The following is a 22,876-nucleotide window of genomic DNA, read 5'->3' on the forward strand; positions in this document are numbered from 1 at the left end:
ATTTGAAACTAATACTCATAGAAGGTGAAACTAAAAATGGTTGTTTAATTTCTTGAAAACACCCATTTCACAAAAGAAATTAAATAGTGAACAGTCACCATCAATGTTTAACTGAACACTTCTCCTTATTTATAAAAACAAATAGAAATCTAAAAGTGGCACAGTGAGCAGAAAGAGAATGAGACCAAAAGGAACTATGGGTAAATTGCGTCTCATTAATTGAAGTCAGCCCATTCATTCCTATTGCAGGTTGCCCTGTGCCAAGCCCTGTAAGCATGTGATTATGAAGCTAATGCCTGATCATCATTAAGGTTGTACAAAACCATTCTAAGAGGAGCTCTGCAAAGAAAGCAAACTGACCCTTTTAAACCATTGCTTGAAGCATCAAACAGTCATAGTCTGTTAAGTCTGTTAAAGCTCAGCACAACTACTTTAAGGACCTTTCCTTGTCCAAGACAAGGGAAGGTCACTTGGACTGGTATCAAAGGAAAGCAACATCAACATGCATGCCCAGATATGATGCTTCCACACTTCAGGCAGCCAGCTCAGATGAAGGCCCAGTACAGTATCCCTCTAAATGGTTTTGCACAAGCCTAGCGGTCATATTATACCATGACCTTAATTTTTGGATTCTACCCAGATAGTAAAAGAAGAGTCTTATTTTATGTTATACATCACCATAGAGCAAGGGGTACAACATGTGGCCTTTCAGGCCTACATATGGCAACAGGAAGATTTGATTGAGTCTCCAGGTACCTCCAAAATTGTTACTAGATTGACATTTTTAATGACTGGAGAATAATCATATTAACAGTAAATACTATTATTATTATTTATTATATATATTATATTATATTATATTATATTATATATATATAATATAATATAATATAATATATAATATATTATATTATACATAATATATAATAATTATATAATATATATTATATATATTATTATATATAAATAATATATATATTATATATAATAATATATATATTATAATAATAATCATATTAACAGTATATACAGCAATACATGAACCGAGAACTACCGGATGTACAAGGTGGGTTTCGAAGAGGCAGAGGAACTAGAGATCAAATCGCCAACATTCACTGGATCATGGAGAAAGCACGAGAATTCCAGAAAAATATCTACTTCTGCTTCATTGACTATGCAAAAGCCTTTGATTGTGTGGATCACAACAAACTGTGGCAAATTCTTAAAGAGATGGGAGTACCAGACCACCTTACCTGTCTCCTGAGAAATCTGTATACAGGCCAAGAAGCAACAATTAGAACCGGTCATGGAACAACCGATTGGTTCAAAATAGGGAAAGGTGTACGACAAGGCTGTATACTGTCACCCTGCTTATTTAACCTATATGCAGAGTACATCATGAGAAATGCCAGGCTGGAAGAATCACAAGCCGGAATTAAGATTGCAGGGAGAATCATCAACAACCTCAGATATGCAGACGATACCACCCTAATGGCAGAAAGTGAAGAAGAACTAAAGAGCCTCTTGATGAGGGTGAAAGAGGAGAGTGCGAAAGCTGGTTTGAAACTCAACATTAAAAAAACTAAGATCATGGCATCTGGACCCATCAATTCCTGGCAAATAGAAGGGGTAGAAATGGAAGCAGTAACAGACTTCATTTATTTGGGCTCCAAGATCACCGCAGACGGAGACTGCAGCCATGAAATTAAAAGACGGTTGCTCCTTGGGAGGAAAGCCATGGCAAGCCTAGATAGCATATTAAAAAGCAGAGACGTCACGTTGCCGACAAAGATCCGCATAGTCAAAGCTATGGTTTTCCCAGTAGTAATGTATGGCTGTGAGAGCTGGACCATAAAGAAGGTGGAGCGCCGAAGAATTGATGCCTTTGAACTGTGGTGCTGGAGAAGACTCTTGAGAGTCCCCTGGACTGCTAGGAGGTCAAACCAGTCAATCTTAAAGGAAATCAACCCTGATTGCTCATTGGAAGGATTGATAATGAAGCTCAAGCTCAGATACTTTGGTCACCTAATGCGAAGAGAGATCTCTTTGGAGAAGACCCTGATGCTAGGAAAGATTGAAGGCAAAAGGAGAAGAGGACGGCAGAGGATGAGATGGTTAGATAGCATCACTGAAGCAATGAGCATGAAACTGAGCAAACTCAGGGAGGCAGTGAAGGACAGGAAGGCCTGGCGCAATATGGTTCATGGGGTCACGGAGAGTCGGACACGACTTAACGACTAAACAACAACAACAACCAGGTACCTCCAAAATTGTTACTAGATTGACATTTTTAATGACTGGAGAATAATCATATTAACAGTATCCGTGTTAATTAACTATGAATGATATGAAATCCAAGTGTTGGGCTTCACCCACATGTTTTCATAGTGCAGCTCTCAACATATCACTCAATGACCAAGAATTTCCTTTAATTCACAAAAAGTTTGACATCCCTGCTTCTACAAGGAGGATAAGCTGTGTTCAGCCTGATGACTCACAAGTAGGCAAGGAAGCCATGATATGGACTGAAAAAAAAGCAGATGATTGCAGAAGAACTCTTTACCTCTAAATGTCATAATTAGCAAATGCAGTGAGTAGCAAACTGTACTATTGAGATCAAATAAATCATATACAGACAAAAGGAGAGGAAATCCTGGATTACTTGCAAAATCCATTGAATCTAAGAGAGGGCATTTATTCAACTCTACTATGTGTCCAACTGATGATATCTTAGAATCAAAGGCTTAGGAGTTGTCTGTATGTGTGGGGTGAGCATGTGTGGACTCTTCCTATTCTTGTAAAATGCCAACTGCTTCCTTCTAAAATAGCAGACTAGAATGCTGAACCATTCTCGATGTTCTAGATTAGTTCTTGTGAAAAATGTAAATAGTAATTTAAAGCAATAAAGGTACAGTAATTTCTGAATTACTATATTTCTGATGGAAGACTTTGAAGAAGTTCTCCTTCCCTCCTCCCTTATTTATATTTTAAGAAATTTCCTTGTTTTTTTTCCCCCTCATATCCAGGAGAATATGTTGTGATGACCACCCATTTCCATCTGAAGAGAAAAATTGGGTACTTTGTCATTCAAACATACCTGCCATGCATAATGACAGTAATTCTATCCCAGGTATCTTTCTGGCTTAACAGAGAATCAGTTCCAGCAAGAACTGTGTTTGGTGAGTGTCTTGCATTATCCAAATCTGTTTGAATTGTTTAGAAGCATTAACATATGTAGCATTAATGCCCTTTGATTTATATATCACACTTAAGGTGTCCATGGCAGTGGCACTTTGTCTTAGTGAGGCATTTTGTATTGCAAAAATAACATGATTTGTCTTGGTGAGAAGCAGAGGTGATGCAATTGCTTCATCAGGGCTTTTGGACCTGCTGGGCAAGGCTTTTGAGGGAAACAACATATCTGCCTTGCATTGCGGTGGGGGAGTAGGGTGGTGTGTGTGTGACATGAACTTTGTCAAAGCAAAGCACTGATTGGAAGCTTTGTACAATACTAATAACAATAAATCATAATGTGGTTGATTGATTTGTTGTTTTGCAATCTCCTCCCATTATGGATTAGTGTTTGGTATGAACGAGGCCATACAATGAACTATGATTTAAAAATTCTAACTTAACATTTATGGATTTATTTGAAACTCAGTTCAATTAACAATTAAAAGCTTGGTGAAAGTGGGTTTTGAAACCATTTTTATTGGTAGAGGGAGGGCTAAGCACATTTCCTTGGTGAGTATATTTTATAACCGGGAAGTAGGGTAGGGAGTGGTCACACAAGAGAAGGCCCTCTTTGGTGTGGCAGATAGGTGAGCTTTTGGCAATGGAGGAAATCTTTGAACTGGCCTTTCCTCCTGGATTCCCTCAAATAGTCAGACCTAAACTGTTTAGGGATTTAAAGGCCAACATCAATACTTTAAAATGTCTGGTAGGCAATTGGTGTCCAACCACATCATTCAGAACAGGCATCATATAATCCATATATCAGCAAAACAGCTGCTGTATTTTGCTCCAATTCCAATTTCTAGAGGCTTTTGAAAGGTAGAGTCCCAGAAAGGGTATTATATGTGACCAAGGTGTGGATAACCATCACTAATTCCAGTCAGCCCAAGAGAAGCTGCAGCTGATATACTAGCTCCATCTGATATACTAGCTATCAGGTAGAGGTCAGGCAGAACACCCCAAGTGTGAACCTGTGCTTTCTGGAGGAGCTCGTTACCATCCAATATAGGTTTACTGAAGTTTAATTTTCTTCTTACCAAAATTGCTTCTTGGCCAGTCTGGATTTAATTTCAGCTTGTCTGAATGATTCCAAGTCTCCATTTCATGGTATTTGCTTCATTGGCCTTTCTATGTAAATTTTTGTCTATGTGTGGGGTGGGGGTGGAGATGGATTTTTTTTTTCCTTTAAGTAACCCAAGAAGAATGCTTCAAATATTTCATATAAATGTAAGCACATGAAACTAGAGAGGTAGAAAGTAAAGTTCCATCAAATAGCTTGCAACTATGAGGACAATAGGGTCCATCACAATTATATAACTAAATTAAGATTAATTAAAATCCTCCCTCTGAGTAGAATTCCCATCTTAAAGTTAGATTTTGGGTGGGGGGGATCTTTATACAGTCTGAACAGGGCTGATGGAAAATAGAAAAGTCAGATTATGTTCCATAAATAATGCATCTGAATATGGATAGTGCAAGATATTTCTCATTGCTGTCGGTTTTGGCTAACAATTGACACAGTGAAAATATACTGTGAGTGAAAACCTCAAAATATAGCAGAGGTTTAATACCTGAAACGTCTGCAGTTGTCAAGGTAACTGGTGAGTATGTGATTTAAGGCAACGGTAGAAAGTGGAGAAAGATGCAGATTTTTTATTCTTACTAAAAGCTGAGTGGTGAGTTAAAACTATTCAGCAGCAGGTGAGGAACAACGCTGTAGAACATGCAAAAGGTATTGTCACAGTGGCATCTTTCCGCCATTCCTAACTTAGCATGAATAGCTAGCCTTTGAACCTGAGGTGAACAGTTGCAAAAACTGGCTGGAGAATTCAAGACGGGTTTCAGAAATGAGCTAGTGAACAGAAAATGCCTTCCATTTCACTTTAAGATTATACCAGAGCAAACAAAATTGCATCTTTAATTCAATTCAAACAGCTGGGTTGGCACAAACCCATCTAAGAGGTAGAAACAAAATGACACCTATCAGTGATAAATAAGTAGTAAAGTAAAGCTTTAATACAGTCCCAAATTATGAGTGCATTATGATCACTTGTCCCGGGTAGACTATCTCACCCTGTCCAATGAACTGCCTCTGATTTCCCATTTTATTCGGTTTTATTCCCCTCTGGGTGCAATTTCAATTCACCACCTATTATTGGTTTTTAGACAGAATGAAAAATATGGCATAGAAAGATCATTGCAGATAAATCTGAGATGAGAACAAGCAACTTGCTCTGCTGTTTTGAGCCATAACTCCCACAATCCCTTGAACTGCACTCTATTAGCTAGGACTGGTGGGAGTAGGCATTAAAAATCTGCTTCTAAGATTAGATTCTAGTGTATGTTCTTAAATCTAAATCTTAACATTTATCCAGGAGAAATCACCAAATGAAAAACTAGAACCCAGTGTGGAACCATGTTCATTCCTGGATTACAACCCTCAAATGTCTATTACTGATTGCTTTCTATCCATGAATGGGATCTCGTCTCTCAAATTCCCCAGCCTTATTAAATGGCCTTTTTGGATCCAGAAAGATCTGTTTTACCTATTGATTGGCTGATTTAATTATTTGATTGAATTTATATCCCAACTTCTTTCTGACACACTCAGCTAATTTCAGCAGGGTACAGGAAACAAGCAAAATCTATTGCTTTCTTGAAGAGAAATGGCAACAGAATGGCAGCCTGAAAGATTTGGAAATATTCTTGTTTTGTTTTTTAGGGGTGACAACTGTGCTAACAATGACCACCTTGAGCATCAGCGCACGGAATTCTCTTCCCAAGGTAGCTTATGCTACAGCTATGGATTGGTTCATAGCTGTGTGCTATGCATTTGTCTTCTCAGCGCTGATTGAATTTGCCACAGTGAACTACTTTACAAAGAGAGGTTACGCATGGGATGGCAAGAGTGTGGTTCCTGAAAAGGTAATAAGGCAAATCTTCATATGATATTTTATTCCTATTTGAAATGGTTGCTGTGTACTTATGACTTGCATATACCATGGGCAATATAGAGAGGGTAAGGAAGATGACCTTGACAGAGATATGAAGAAACTTTGCTTAGGCAAAAGGGGCTACAGCGTTTTTAAAGTCCAGAATGTTCAGATAACATTTGAAAGCCGTTCAGGCAGACACCTCCTTAATTTCCTGAACTATAAGAAGGAGGAAGAGGTACAGCACAATCAGACTTTCAAAATCCTGTTATTATAGCCAATATCAATGAAAGTACCTTCCTGTGGAGTTGATTTTATGGTCTGATCTACCTGCTACGACCCTGCTAAACAAACTGGTATTATACAACACCACAATGACTTTCAAAATAATCCAGAAAGTAGAATTTCATAGTAGATATGAACAAGTAAGGTATTTATTAATGCATTTGTTAATTAAATAATCAAAATGATTAAATCTGTATAGAAATTTCATTTGTTTTGGCTGTTTTCCAGATAGCTGCTAAGGACAAAATCACACATGCATGCTATTTATTCAGGGATTATCAAGCAACTGCTGATATATGTGAAACAGCCATCACTCATCAGAATCCTCAAAAAGAAATTTCATACCACCCACTTATTACCATCTAAAAATAAGACTTTTCAATAGAGAAAATTGGGACATTCAGCAGCAAGTTGTTGAGTGATGATTCATCATGCCATAGGACATAAAGTGATGTATATGCATGTGTGATTCAGACTCTTGAGTCTGGGGAAAAAAAAAAAAAAGAAATTGCAGAAAGGAGCAATTCTGAGACCAAGGGCAAGAGATAAAATGTGTGTCCACTGGCTATTTCATACAATTTCCCACATAGCACTACTTTATTCTGACAATACTTGATAGAACCTAGAGCAGTGTTTCTCAATCTCTCTCTCTCACATGCACACATAAAAGATTAGATTAGATTAGATCTATTATTGTCAGGTTCAGCCCAAAGAACTCCAAGAGACAATGCAAATACAGTTCTGTTGCGTTTATTAGCTTCAACCTCAAGACAGAAATCTCACCAGACTGAACCCTAGTTCCAAGCCAGCCAGCCACAACACCATGAATTCCTTAGGGAGGTGCCAGCCTCATCTTCTTGAACTTCCCACGCTCCTGTTGGGGGCTAAGAACACGCTTATCTCCCTGAGCCTGGCCTTCAAAAGTCCATTCCATCACAATTATATCTGTACTGCTTTTCATTTCCTGGAAGAGAAAATAATCAATATTATTAGTGTTTGGATAATACTCATCATTGTTGAATTCCCAGAGATCCCTTAAGACTTGGTTATGCCAGCAGGCCTGGGGGGCCCAGGGGACGGGGAAGTTAGTGAGGTGGCTCCCTTATTTTAAACATCCTTTTATTCTCTGTTTTATTTTGCTTTTTATATTTTTAATGTATTTATTGATTGTTTTTAGCTTTGTTGTACGCTGCCCAGAGTTACCTGTGCTGAGATTGGTGGCTATATACTGTAAATCGGAAAAATAAAAAAATAAAAATAAAATAAAAGGCTGCCACTCTACTACAAACTATAGAGTATTTCAGTGTTTCTCAACCTCAGCAACTTTAAGATGTGTGGACTTCAGATTCAACCAGTTGCAGTCCACACATCTTAAAGTTGTTAAGGTTGAGAAATACTGAGCTAGAGTATAGAAGGTCTGATTTCCCCCCCACCCCCCGCAACCCCATCCTCCTCAGAAGAAGGCTTTGGAAGTGAGACTATTCTTTGGCTTCTAAAAGGATCTCAACACAAGTGTGAAGGTACCTGACAGTCATTTGAGGTGGGCCCAGTCAAGAAACCAACACAGCAGGGATGGCAGCAGAGCTCTTCATTGTAGTAAGATAGACTGGCAGAATCTTGAATGCCTGCCCAAGTTTCTCTATGTCCTTTCTGATACTAAAAAAAATCAAAGTAGGGTTGTTTTGGGTTTCTTCCTCACACTCTCCTCTTTCTCAGGATGGAATAATCTTTGCTTAGTCCCCCCTCAATGGATTGCTCATTCCTTCCTTATTCTCAAGATTTGCTGTACATTCCTTCACAGTATTTGGCAGCAAAGCCCGAAGCACACCCAAGTTTCAAACTTTGCAAAGCAAAGTTTAACCTTGACTGTTCAATCCTGCTATTTCTGCCAAGAAATGATGACCAGGTCAGGATCTGGCCTATGGATCAATTTTGCCCAGTCAGAAAGAAGACTTTAGTCCCCAGATCAGTGAAAGAAGTGAATGATACCTCTATGGCAGTTCCCCAGGGATCTCAATAACACATTGCTTCATTCACTGAGGTTCATTTCTAAGAATTAAGAAGATGAAGTGACAAGGATTTATGGTTCCTTTTGCCCTGCATAGGATTATAAGAAAAATATTGGAAGTTTTTTTAAAAAAAAAAAAATCAGAAAGAACTTGGAAACCAATGCTGAACAAAGTCAGCTAACTAAAGTATCCTTGACTTTAAATAAATGATTTTTGGATCATGCTCTGCAAATGGGATTAACTGTGTTTATTCTGCTTATTAGATGAAAATAGCCTGCACTTTTTATCCAAAAGGCTTCTAAAGGATTTATTCTATCCATGCACTATTTCTTATCTTCAAAAATATCAGTGAATTATTTATTTATTATTGAAGTTTTACCCCACATTTTTGTTTATTCCAAAAGAAACATAAAACATATCAAATTAACATAATTAAAATAAAAACAAAAATGTAAGTCAGCCATGAATATAGTTAAGAATTAAAAGCTTGGTGAAAAAGATGTCTTTGGATGACTTTCCTAAATACCCATTGATTTAGTATTTAATTTCATCAGTTCCAGAGATAAATGGAAATACAGGAAGAATCTACAAACCACCTGAAAGAAATTTACCACTGGGAACTCCAAAAACAAATATTCAAGCAGTTTAGGGTTCATCTTTGCTTACAGCCTAAGGGAGAACGTCCATGAGTGCAGAATAGCCACCAAAAATGGTTTCTGAGAGGTTCAAGCAAAGGACCAGAAGCAAAAAGGATTTGCCTCTGTCCAGTAGTAGGAGAAAAGGGATTGTGAAGAAGAATGTGTGGGGGGTGGGGGGTGGGGGGGTGTTGGAAGGGCAAGTGTTTTTTGGAAGAAATTGCCTATGCAGCTTACAGTTTTAGGATAAGTGTGTCCCTCCATGCCAAATTCTGAAGAAGTATTGTGGAAAGTTGGTCTTGGAGAATGCCAGCTCCATTGGATTTTGCCATTCTGTGACCTTAAAAGGTACTTCTAGCAAGACCATAATGGAAAGTATAAAAAAAAAGATATGAAATGAATAAGAAATAAATTGACTTCTCATCCAGAACTTATTCCTTTAAATTTCCATTCATTTCTGTAACTAAAATGACAGAAAGAAACGGTGCTCCTTCATATATTTGTTTCTAAAAAGAAAGTGTAATTTTTCTATGGCATTGGGCAAGTTATGAATGAGGATAGACCATTAGGAACATAGAGTTGGGAGATAAATAATTCTACGACTACTATATTGCCATATTTCTGATGATTTCCTGCCTTCTTGAAGCCCATCAAAGGATGCAATGGAGACACTTTACTGAGCCTTATTTCTACTCCTCTGATTAAGCTCCAAGGAGGACATTATTTAGCTATTCACCTAATCTCTCTCTCTCTCTCACGCACACACACATACACACATATTATTAAAATATAATTCAATATCTAGCGCATTTGATGCTTTTTTGTCTTTCTGCTGGTCAAGCTGTATTCTACACATCCTCCTATCGCATCTTTGGCATGCCACTCATAACTCTTTTTTAAATATAATTTTATTAAAGGAATATTTGACATAAAATTAAAAAACAATGGAAACATAAAAGGAAAAGTAGAAAAAAGAAAGAAATATGAAATAAAAGAAAAAGTGAAAGAACAAGAAAAAGAGAGAGAGAAAGAAAGATATCTGAAAAAGCATCTTCTGATCTTTGCAGCAGTTATGAACATAGTAATTACCATTTCTACTCTCCCAAATTACACATTATGGCTTCCTTCTTCCTATAAACAAACCTTTTTAATCAATAATTCCTGAAATCACCAATTCATTTTCATCCATTTTCAGCAAAAAGTCCATAAAGGGTTTCCAGTCTTTTATAAAAGTAATTGTTGCCTCCTTAATCAAACAAGTCAGTTTAGCCATTTCTGCAAGCTCTGCCATCTTCACAATCCGTTCCTCCATTATGGGCATTTCTGTATTCTTCCATCTTTGTGCATATAATAGCCTTGCTGCAGTTACCATATATAACACCAATTGTACACGAGCCTTTTCTAGTTGATTGTCCTTAAGTCCTAATAAGAAAAATTCTGGTTTCACCTGAATATTAATTTTTAAAACTCTCTGCATCACCCACTCATAACTCTTTTGAATGCCAGTCCAACTTTTCCATTCATATCACTTTTTAGAAGTTACAGTTCTAATAATGATAAACCAGAATGGAAACTGTTTAACTGGATGGAATGACTATATGGTGACATCTGAACAGGCAAAGACATTTGGTTTCTCAACAGAAGAGATGGAATATTCCTGCTCCTATTTTCTGTCTCTGCAGTCTACCTGACCATGTGCAATATCTGGAAAAAGAAAAAAAAAAGTTTCTGTTTCTACATGCCTGTCTGGGACAACTGAGCTGAACCAAGTATTCATATTTCAGAGCAATAATACTGTTATATGGATGAAAAGATGCCTAGTTTAAAATCTGTGTTCTTTATTCGTAGCCAAAGAAAGTAAAGGACCCTCTCATTATGAAAAACAACTCATTCACAGCACCAGCGCCAGCAACCAGCTTTACCCCAAATATTGCAAGGGACCCTGGACTAGCTACCATTGCTAAAAGTGCAACGATAGAGCCGAAAGAAGTGAAAGCTGAAGCGAAGCCACCTGAACCCAAGAAAACTTTTAACAGCGTCAGCAAAATCGATCGACTATCAAGGATAGCGTTTCCGCTGCTCTTTGGGATTTTCAATTTAGTGTATTGGGCAACCTACTTAAATAGAGAGCCCCAGCTTAAGGACCAAAACCCTCCACACTAGCCCCATCATCCATAACAGTTGTCCATCTGTTTTGCACTGGGAATTGCTTTTCGGTTCTAAACACACAGCAGTTCTCATTTGCTTCATTGCCTCTGTCTTAAAGAAATTGAGATTCCCTTATTTTATAAAGCAAAAGTGTATGTGTGTGTGTGTGTATATATATATACACACACACACACACACACACACATATATATATATATGTGTGTATATATATATATATATATATATATATATATATGTATAAAAATAGAAAAGATATTAACTCTGTACTCTAGGGCTGTAATAACGTGATGTAGACACCAGATTCTGAACCGTGACTCTGAACAAGAGAGAGAAATGAAAGAAATCCAAATCGCTTGTCGATAGCCTACTGCTGGATCTTCCCAGAAGGGACGCTGTATATGTCAGAACAGAAATATTTTTATGCAAAATGATAGAAGGTAAAACCGTCTTTATATATGTTCACGTTGCACATAAGGTATTCTAGTTTCCATTTTTGGAGTGCTGCTTATTTGAATTCTTTTATAGGATATGCATCTATCCAGAGTGCTGGATTCCAGAAAATATAGTATTTTTCCTAGATTTCCTATTTGCTGAACTTCCCAAACACCAGTTTTAAAGCAAATTAATGTTCATATTTACATACAAAAAAGTCTATTTCCTAATGGTAGATATTCTCACAGAATAGCACATGGATTCATATAATGAATGCTTTAATATGCTCTCTCACTTCAGTCTTATTTTAAGCATCAGATTGTCACTTGACTTAATAATATCAGACCAATGGCACATTCAGTGCAGAGCTCTAAACCCCTTTGTCCTGTTAGATAAAACAATACAGGGTCGTTTCTCGTTTTGGGCTTTTGTATTTGAATTCAGGCTTTTGTTTAGTCGTTTGCTTTAGAAGGAAAAGATTATTTAAGAAGATCTAGGTACATTGAATGTATTATTTTATAAAATGGCCCATGGAGGTTGCCTTCAAGTCAACATGGAGAGAGATTGCAATGGAAAAGTTTTAGGTTGCAACATATGGCAAAATGAAAGACAAAATGTATTATTTCAGTAACATGTGTACATATACATCATGAAATTGTACATTTTTTTTTACTTTTTTATGTTCATATTATACTGTGTAGGGGTTACTTCTCTAAACTCTTAATATGTTGCATTTTTAAAAGAAACATTTAGAACCTGCACTTTTTTCTTTTAAGAAAAGTCAGTGGCATTTGAAAGAAAAGGGAGAAAAAGACAAGGAAGAGAGCTTGGAATACAATATATTCCATTTGTAAAGCGGTTATCTGTACGATAGCTTGCAATTTGAAACTATCATCTAGTGTATACTATTAGGCTAAAGACTGGTATGCTCAGGTAATGCGTGAATAGAAAAATATGGAATTATATTTGGTAGGAAAATGGTAAAATATTTAAGACAAACGTCATCTGTATATTATTGCTATATTTGCTGATACATAACTGTTAACAATAAGTGATGTAATATATGTAGCATTAAATACAGAAAAAAATACACAAACGAATGTACAGGAAAATACATTTTATTGAGTAAAACGTATTACATTTCATTTTTACTGTAGCAATATATTTGTAGGAATAATATGTAAGGGCTTTAAATCCAAAATGTCCATTTTTCAAGTACTTAGTATTCCCCAAATAATTCTACCCAGTTTCATTTCTGCTGAAAAATTATTTTAAAGGGGGAAAAATCAAATTACAGAGATGGATATTAAAAAAAAAAGAGTTGAAGCACTGAAAGACTTGGGGAGGTGTTAATGCAGGGGTTCAGAATCCATAACACATGGTAGTGAATGCATTTTAAAAATAAGGCTATATGGACCTTCAGTCAAAATAGCTAATACGATAGTGAGGTTGATATCTATATATGTTACAGGCAATGTTTTATATACTCTTTCTCAATAAATCAAAAGGTTGCTGCACAGTTAGTATCTACAAAACGAAATAGAATACTTTTTCTTTAGAAAAGGTGACTTTTAAAAAAAACTAACGCTTCATTGTCTACCATTTAGTCCTGTCTAAACTTGATGAGCTAATCTGACTGAAGCTTACTAAAGAGGATGTGTTATCTTCTGGCATTTTGTGTAGATATATGTATAGAAAAACAATCAAAATAAAATATGACTCTTTCACTTCAGTATTTGTTTATCTTGTTATTTTGGCGTTTAATCTAGTGTGTTCATCAAGGGCATTTGACCTTCCTAGTTATCCATTTGGCTATTTTCAGTCTGCATTTGGCACATTAGAGATGAATATTACTTAACTAGTTCTGCTTTTTTTTTCCTTCTTTTTTTCTTTTTTTCTTTCTTTTTTTTGCTATGCAATGATGCATTATCTCATCTCTTAGTTTGTTAGTCTCTGTGAACAGTATCCTGTATAAATCTGATTGCACATTTATCAAAGACAAGGTACTCTCTGTGTAGCTTTTTTACAATGCTTTGCTAAACCATGTAATAATAGTAAGTCTTCCTTGAAAATAATGATACACTCTTATAGAGGTCAGTTTCTGTTTACTCCTGGAATAATTTAAACAAGATGACATTGAATGTTTATTGCACTTCAGTGCAGCAATGTGGCAATAAGACCTAAATCTATAACAGAGATTGTTTATGGCAGATGCATGTAATGCTTTACAGAGTTTAGCAAAATCTCATTATTTTATGTTGAACTGTAATTCTATGATACTAATAAAGTTAAAAAAAAAACTATGAGTAACACAAGTGAATGTTTTACTTGGCTTATTTATGTTTATAAATGACCATGCAGGCCAATGCCCCTTTTGCCATGCTATAGGAAGGGCTGAGTGGTTTAGAAAGTATGTCAGAATACAGAAAATTTGACAAGAGATGTGAAAAAAAGTTCCTGCTGTTTGTACATATTGTTTGAAGAGTTATTCTATTTTGTTTGAACAACGTAGTCCTTGCTTGATGTGTTTCCTTTGATTTATCACCCATGCTTTATGGCTCGAGATGGACTGTTAAATAATAGTAAATCCAAGAAGAGAACAACCCAAATGAAAACATAAAGCGCTGGTTAGTGTTCCTTCAGATGCTTTGATTCCAGCCCTTCAAATCCAACCCAATAAAAATGAATGACTTGAAGACATTTTCTCATCTACTACATACGGCTCTCCTAAGGTCTAATAAAAATAAGAGCTGAAGCAGATATGAAGGGCTTATCATAAATATAGAAATCAATCACCCAATATTTTATCTTTTTCCCCCACATGGAACTCTTCCACAATAGTAATTGAGAGTGCACTTTTTCTGGCCCTTTTTATCAGACTATATGTAATTAATCTGTAAACCTGCACTGAACTATGAACCTACGTAGCATCAAGGCATCTGTCTGTCTGTCTGTCTGTCTATCTGTCTCTCTGGATGAAATCCAAAACATAATGAAATTAGCTACAACTTTGATCCAGTCATAGAGGACGTAACTGAAACATTATCATTTATACACTTTAAAGGTGTTGTTTCAAAAGAACAACACTTCCAAGGTCCATCAGAGTGATATTGATTTCATTCCTAGGTTGTTTTTTTTTTGCTTTTTTTTTTTTGCAGAAGCCATCTTGACATTTGTAGAAAAAATAATCACACCAGTCCTTCCAACAACACACCTCTTTTTCCCCTTCTTTCCAGGTGTGCAACCATCATTGCTTCCTCCCTAATGCCCAATGATTAAAAAAAAAAAAAATCCTCAGAACCGTTTAAAAACCTAAAATATGACTGTGGAAATTTACATTTTTCTCACTGGCAAACATCAATGCAATAAAACAGAACGGCATAAAAGTTCTTAAGATTTCCTGTGGAGATTAGAAATTATCACTCTGTCATTGCCTTGTTACATCTGATTACAAATTAGGATTCTTCCATTCAAGTGGAATGGTCAAACTAAAAGCTTCTAAAAGACAAGACGCTAGAGCCTTAAGGTTCTTTCTGTGTTTTTGTCTCACTGCAGGTCCATCTAAATAGACAGAGTAACTTCACTGATGCTGATAAACTCATTTGATTGAACTGCTGTGGGGGTTTTGAAATGTCAAAGTAGATTTTGTATTCACAGCATAGCTGTCAATTGCAGACTTTTCAACAAAGAGCTAAATTCTCTTTACTTTTTTCTTTTTATAGTACTCTCCGGTATGCAGGAAAGGGGTGTTGGTTACTGAACGTCTTGTAAAACCAGTGATGCATTATGAGCTTAACCCATCAAAGGTCAAGGGGAATTATGACCCAATATTATACAAACCAAACAAAAATAGGTTTGGTTTTGTCCTTTGACCCAATATACAAAACAGAATCATGTGCCAAGAACCAAGAAAACGCAGAACTTACTATATTAGAAATATTGAAGAAATGAATTGAAAGAATTTTTCCTACAACATCGGTTGTGGTCTTGGCCAGAAACATCAGCTTATGAAATGAGTACTTCCTGAATATGGGTATACCAATGTGGATATACTTACTTTCATTTAAAGAAGGTAACAAAAACAACAGTGTGTTGGTGTGATCTCCTCAGTCAAAGTTCCTGGTCTTAGGAACAGAAGACCTATATACTGCCATCCAAAATGTATCATCCCAACACCATTTATCCTGATAGGGAAATTAACGGGAAAAATGAAAAGAGCTATTAAAAAAAAAGAACATTACTTTTAACTGAATAAAATATAGCCTGTGTATTTTGATAAAACCCATAGAACACTGCAAGTTTAAGACAAATGGACATGCAGAGACTGGATTGAGACTGAAAGGAATGGCTTGTCAATGATCCCACCCCCCCCTCTACGTCCAACCACAGTGGAGGATGAAGCATTCTGGGTGGGCATAGAGAGTAGGATTTTGACCTGTGCAATTATTAGTGAAGCAGGTTTTTATCATAGAAAGGAGATTTCTTTACAGGAAATTCATTATACGGTAGGCAAAAACTGGCACCTCACTATCTGCATTGAGAGTCAAAAGAGCATATGCCCTGCACGTACAGGATGTGCAGAGTGATAGACAAAGACGGACACAGAAAATCCTTGACTCTCTGTTTAAACTATCCTGTCTGCCTGTGGTCAGGAGGTCAGGAGGTGCTGAACAGTGAGTGCCATTGGATGCGGGCCTCCATTTCTTACTGGCTCATGCACCGAGTCACCGCTCCCACATTTCTCAAAGGGCTTTGGGTTGATTTTTGGGCAAAGGCTTAAAGTGCATCTGCCAGCATCTCTTCTGATGGGCAGCATTTCAGTTCAGAAGTCTCTATTCTTAAGCATCCTGCACATAATAGTACTTCATTAATTGTTCTGGATATAGTTTGCTCCATTTGGGGAACTGAATCCATCCTTATTTGCTCTCAAAGAGGACTGTTGGCATTGCTTCATCTATCCCAAAGTCCATTCATGCAGCTACATAGCTCTGGGCACATTTGTGCTACAAATGCATCCTCTTCTACAGTAGATGATAGGGCAGTGACTGAGTGCTTTTTGCTTTCCCAAATGATCACACACACACACACACACACAGGAACAACTGTCCATTTGTGGACTTGTGATCTGTCCAGTTTGGGTCCATGTAGCCTGCCAGTCTGATATTACTGTTGGCTGCCAGTCTGAGATTTCAGTGTGCCCTTTAGGTATCTATCCACCTTCTTGACTCCAGTCCTTTGGCTGTGCACTTACCTTCCTACACAGGGTTCCAACTGCTTTAGCAATGCCTGGTAAATGACTTACCCATTGTCAATATGGGAAAGTACAGGAGCTTTCCACCTGCAGACCTGAATTTTTGTCAGCCTCAGGCATAGGCTTATTGTTTGTTTTAGGAAGTGAGTTTCCATAGATGTACTGGCTTTGTTGGCCCTGTGGTAGAGGAGATAATGTCCATCCTCTTCTCTTTCTATCTGGATACCAAATAGCAGGAGTCACTTCCAAGCTATTTTACCAGGATTTCCTTGCTGCAAAAAGAAAGATGCTGTCCTGCATCTTGCAGCATGAACCCCATCTCCTCTCTGCTATACAATTTCATTTTTGTGTATAGGCCCCTGTGGTTTCATTCTTAAGCCTTCCTCTTTCAGGGAGCTTTCCATGTTGCCTGCTGTATAATCTCCCCATTTTTTCTTGAGGCTTTCACCCAAATTTATTGCTTACTAAACTCATATATTCTTTAAATTTCTCTGGTACTTCACTGCTTTCACTGAGCAAGTAGCAAAATACACATCTTGTATAACTATCTATGAATGTGAGCATATATCTGCTTCCATCTGGTATGGTGACATACATTCACTTACAAGTGTCTCTAAACTAGCACTAAAGGCTTCCTTGTTTCTTTTCTCTCCACATTCATTGGCTTTCTGCTTTTGCCACTTATAACTCATGTACACCTGGACTGATTTACACATGGCTGTAATATTAGTCCTTTTGCTTAAGCCCTCACATTTACAAGAGCATCTGAATCTCTGTGCCCCCTCCTCTAGTGCCATTTGGTTACACCATTTTTGTGGTTGCAATTCTTTGCTGCCTTTGCTGTAGCTTTTACACAGTCTAAGTTGTATTGTCAGTTTTTCTGGAGGGGGCCTTTCATACGTGATTCCCAATTCTCAGTTATATAACAATGATTGTCATTAAATTTTATGTCCTAGCCCTTCTCTGTGATATATTTTACTGACAGCAAACTGATTCCAGATATGGGATATATAAAGTAGCTTTAATTGTTAAAATGAGTGCCTTTGCATTGTCTAATGCATAATGAAATCTTATAGAGCCTGTCCTGGATGAGGTGATCTATTTGCTAAGTAAACGGCATACTCATTAATTGAATGACACTTTCTTGCTTTTTAATGAAATTAGAAATTGCTGCACAATCAAAATGGATGCTATGTCATGACTGATCCATTCTTGCATTCATTGCTATACCTCCTTCTAACTTTTTCTTATACTGGAATGTAGTCTAATAGTTTGTCTTGTCACCCTTTTCTAGGACAACTGAGTTGCAAATGACTTGAGCCGCTGTGAATGAAGCATTTCCTTCTTTTCTCCTAGACTTGCAAGCAGGTTCTTGAATAAGAACTGCATTCTCTCCTTCAGAATTATGTGAAATATGGTCTTGTAAACAATTTATCACAAAATTAATATTGGCTTCCTTTTACATTTTTACTGCATGAACCACAGCTTGGTACTTCTAGGCAATGAATTTAAAATGAAGGCAACTAGCATTTCTTCTTGTCTAGTCAAGTTTAGCTGCTCACACTGATTTAAGTATCTTTTATTTGATATGTAGATATAGTCTTTCCCTCCCCCACCTCTGGTTGTTTGTTGCATGACACTTTGGAGACTATGCATCTTTTTTTTCATATAAATCTGAAAGACTTTTTCAAATATCTTTGGGTGGGTGTAAATCCCTTAAATGCACAATTATGGAGGCACTCACTACTAGGCAAATGACCTCAGGGTGTCCTATGCAGCATCCCATGCTCCTGGCCTGCTTATGTGGGTCTTGCCTTGTCCATCAAAAAGTCAATTCCCTGAGATGTAAGGAACATTTTCATCTTCAGTAACTAAAGGGAGAATTCTAGTATCTCCAGCTTTTTTAGGAGCTGAAATTTTCCTGATCCAATTATCTGCTTTCTCTTCTAATCTTTCCTTTAACTGTTCAAGAGCCTTGCTCTTTCTCTCTCCCTTATTGAACCTCTCTGTACTTTAGCGGCTGGAGCCATAACTGCCATTGATGTCCTTCCACCTGCTATTTGGTACTAAGGGCGGACATCCCTGTTTCAGGTTGAAGTGTTCTCTGTGTGCATGTGAGCATCTTGCCAGTGAGAATCTAGAAAAGATAGATAGAAAAATAAAAGATCTAGATCTCATCCTGCCAGTGAGAATCTAGAAAAGATAGAAAAATAAAAATAAAACATTACAATAATTCTGTTTTAATTGCTGAAACACATCCTTATTCTTCTCCACATTCCTTCCCCTCCTCTTGTGCATCACATTTTTTTAATTTTGTCTCTCCAGTTCAAATGATTTCCATGTATAGTGCCAAGAGCCCCCAGCAGCAGCTGCTGTAGCATTTACATAATAGAAAACGTTGCCTCTTTGCCTTTACATAATAGAGAACTTTGGCTCCAGAATCCAGAACCTACAGAAGTGATGCTCTGCCGGGATGTCCACCCTTAGTACCAAATAACAGGTGGAAGGACATCAATGGCAGTAATACCAAGCAATGGAAGTCAGAAGCAAATGAGGTTGTACTGAAATTATCTGGGGAGATTTGCTTAAGTGGCTATAATGCTATCTTTCAACATTTGTCAACAAGTCTTCCTTGACAAATCATGGTCTAATGCAAACTATGATCCAGGATGTAGGAACTTTCTCCATTATCCCATTATCAGTTTTTCCTGCACCCAGTATGTTGAATGGGACTGGGGACTCCAGACACTATAGTATATCTGTAGCCACCATGGATATTTAGCAGCAGGCCTTTGGGGAGATGCTTGAGGAGCTCGGACCTTGAAATAAGTAGAAAGGAAGCAGCAAATGTTTACATGGGAAAGGAATGGTCTTGAATGCTGCTAACTTCATCCACAGGTGAACCTTATCAATAACAATGTGAAAAAAGGAGCCAAGATTAGAAAATTAGGGATGAAACTGAAAAATATATATTCCAAATGGAAGGAATAGGAAGAGACCTTTTCTTCAAAATCTGCTATTACAATAATTATATAAGTATTATCTTATTGCTTCTATAAACTAATACTTCCTATATGTGTTCCCAAACAGGAAGACTTTCAGAGAGTCTGACCTAGAGGTTTTTTAGTGCACCAGGACACTAGAAGTCTAGAGATGATTCTTTACAAATTATGGATCACAAAATACTGTTTTCAAAGTCTATTATATTGAAACTGATAACGGGAGACTGAAAAATGAATCACATGAGATGGGTGAGCATGTGACTAGAGATGTAAGCTTTTGTTTTGTCATGAATGTCTAGTGCAAAGAAGGAAGTGGAAAGAAAATGGAAATAAGAAAAAAACAATTAAAAAAAGAAAGAAATAGTGTGGCCTATAAATCAAGAAGTGAGATACCTCTAGGAAAAAAACATGCTTGCTATACATCTATATATAAGACAGGCTATTTATAACTGCTGGTGTTCTTAATGGGAAAAATAGTAAGACAACAGGCTGTTTTACTACCAGCTCTTAATGGGAATTACACAATGAATGGGTCTCAGGAGGCCATAAGTAGCTATAAAGGTAAATATTGGCTCTAAAGAATGTCAGACAAGCTATTATCCTTATGTATCCTGAACTCACAAAGGGCATTATCAACTATTACTTTGTTTTACTATCATTACTGTTCTATTAACCAAGAAAGTCTACTTGATAGATAAGGTAAATTTATGGCCTTATAAATGCAGGTTCAATACAAATAGGAAATGAAAATTCATGTCCCTTCAGAACATAACTACAACTGTACTGAGAATATTATTCGATGAATATACCTTTTTGGTCAAAGCATATAAATCAGACAAATCAAAAAGTAGCAGCTATGTTACTTTACTAGGAAACAATGCAATTATAGTCCAGAACCTCCCTGAATGGCACACACTAGCCCTGCCATAAATCTACCCACTGCTACCACGACAGCCAAAACCTATACTGAGTGGAAGTTCAGACGGGTGAACTTTCACAATATTAATCTGAATGTGCTTAACATCTTGCAAGTAATCAAGAACTGTAATTGTACTTGTCACACCCCCAAACATGCAAATATTCCCTTTCAAATATCCTTTTTTTTTTTTCAGTTTGCTAAAGTTGGAGCTGAGTCTGCCTCAAGTAGGATGGAAATATTGGGGTTAGGCTAACAATCTGAATAATTAATTTGGTTAGAAATTGTGCATGCAGCTTCCTAGACACATTATGGTATCTGTCTGTCTGTCTGTCTGTCTGTCTACCTACCTACTTACCTACCACGAATTCTCATGGAATTCCTGCCCCTTCCCCAAATTACAAGAGAATATATGTATGTATGTATGTATGTATGTATATATATATATATGTATATGAGAATACATGCTTAAAAAAAAATACAATTCAACACTTGAAGTTATTACATTTTGGCATGATTTTACCAGTTTTCTATATACTGCCAGAAAAAAATAGCCCTAAGGTCTGATATCCTTAAATCCTTACATTATATCCTGTCAGTTTATCATTATATCTATAGGCCCAACCTCTAACCTTTAGTTGTTTTAACTGACATTGTTTAACTGAGATGCAATGCTGTACACTATTCTTCTCCAATAGGAGATCTAGAGTGGTTGCAAATTAAGGGGCTTATGTCACTTGCTAGCTTTGGGAAGGCTGCTATATATGCTTACTTGGAAGTGGGATTGATATCACATAGAGCTGTCTGTGGAATGGGATTGCTTCATTTATTTCATTTGTACCCATATTCCTGATAAACAATTACCTTAGTGCTATGGATGGCAACCCAAACCTGACTCCAAGATGAACTGATAGTGATCCTAAAGAAAGAGTCTTCTTTCAAAATATATTATTCAAATTTTCAGCTTTTGATTTCACTTCTTTCCAGAGTTCAACTATCAAAATGCTTGGTTCAGATCTTGACAGACAAAATCTTTGTGATAGGGAAGACTGGCTATTCTTTACTGTTGAAGAACGTTTGAACCCACCTCATGATCCTTGCTACTAATGAGTTGTTAGCAACCAGATGAAATGTCTGAGATAACATTAAATCATGAAAAAAGTTCAGGATAGTCTGCAGGGCACCATTGGTCTGAGGGGCTGCTCTGGACTTAGGAGCTTAACAGGCATGGTTAGCAGTCGCATGGAAGATCACTGGGCAATCCCACAACTATATGTCATACCAGGAAGTAAAAAAAGAAAAAAGAAAGAAATCCTAGAAGGCGGCAGTGGCAAAATTCTTCCACATTATTGCCACTGATCTGTCCACTGGTCATCAAGAACTGAACTTGACTTGAGAGGGTCTTTAAACTGAAAAAGGACTGTTCTGATACTATTATTTGGTTATTTAAATATCTTTAATATTTTAATTCAGTTTTAAATAGTTGTTAGTCAATTTGAGAAATATGCTTTGTTTGTTTGTTTGGTGCCTCTAAGTCATCGTTGACTCCTGGTGACTACTTGGACAAGTCATTGCAGTTTTCCTGGCAAGGTTTTTCAGAAGTGGTTTGCCCTCGCCTGCTTCCTATGGCTGAGAAAGAATAACTGGCCCAAGGTCACCCAGCTGGCTTCATGCCCAAGGTGGGACTAGAACTCACGGTCTCCTGCTTTCTAGCCTGATGCCTTAACCACTACACCAAACTGGCTCTTTTGAAATACATTATAAATATTATAATTAATTAAAAATGAATTAACTAATGGGAATTTACTTTATGGGGGAAAAAAACAGAATTGGCAGGGTTTTGAGGGTCTTGTGAATTCAAAACAATGAAAAGTGTTTTGCCAGCAGCACCAATGATCCTATTATGCAAAGATCATGAGTAAGATTTTAAACGCACCATGTGGAATGTATCAGTGCAGCAAAAGCAAATACAGAATCAGCAAAATGATAATTTATTGATTATGTGCCATA

General features: G+C 37.0%; 1 protein-coding gene across 1 annotated transcript in view; it reads left to right on the top strand.

The window, feature by feature from the left end:
* Positions 1-11,271, top strand: part of LOC103066754 (gamma-aminobutyric acid type A receptor subunit alpha1) — a 44,700-nt gene extending 33,429 nt beyond the window's left edge. Inside the window, exons 8-10 of the mRNA XM_088134749.1 lie at positions 3,027-3,179; positions 5,957-6,159; positions 10,945-11,271. Of these exons, the coding sequence (XP_087990875.1) occupies positions 3,027-3,179; positions 5,957-6,159; positions 10,945-11,259 (671 nt within the window). The 3' untranslated portion in view covers positions 11,260-11,271. The remainder of the gene's footprint in view (positions 1-3,026; positions 3,180-5,956; positions 6,160-10,944) is intronic.
* Positions 11,272-22,876: the final 11,605 nt, after the last annotated feature.

Source organism: Python bivittatus, unplaced genomic scaffold (assembly GCF_059951505.1).
Source record: "Python bivittatus isolate LINGU-HERP-01145 unplaced genomic scaffold, Pbiv_v1 ctg000080_np1212, whole genome shotgun sequence".
NCBI classification, from domain to species: domain Eukaryota; kingdom Metazoa; phylum Chordata; class Lepidosauria; order Squamata; family Pythonidae; genus Python; species Python bivittatus.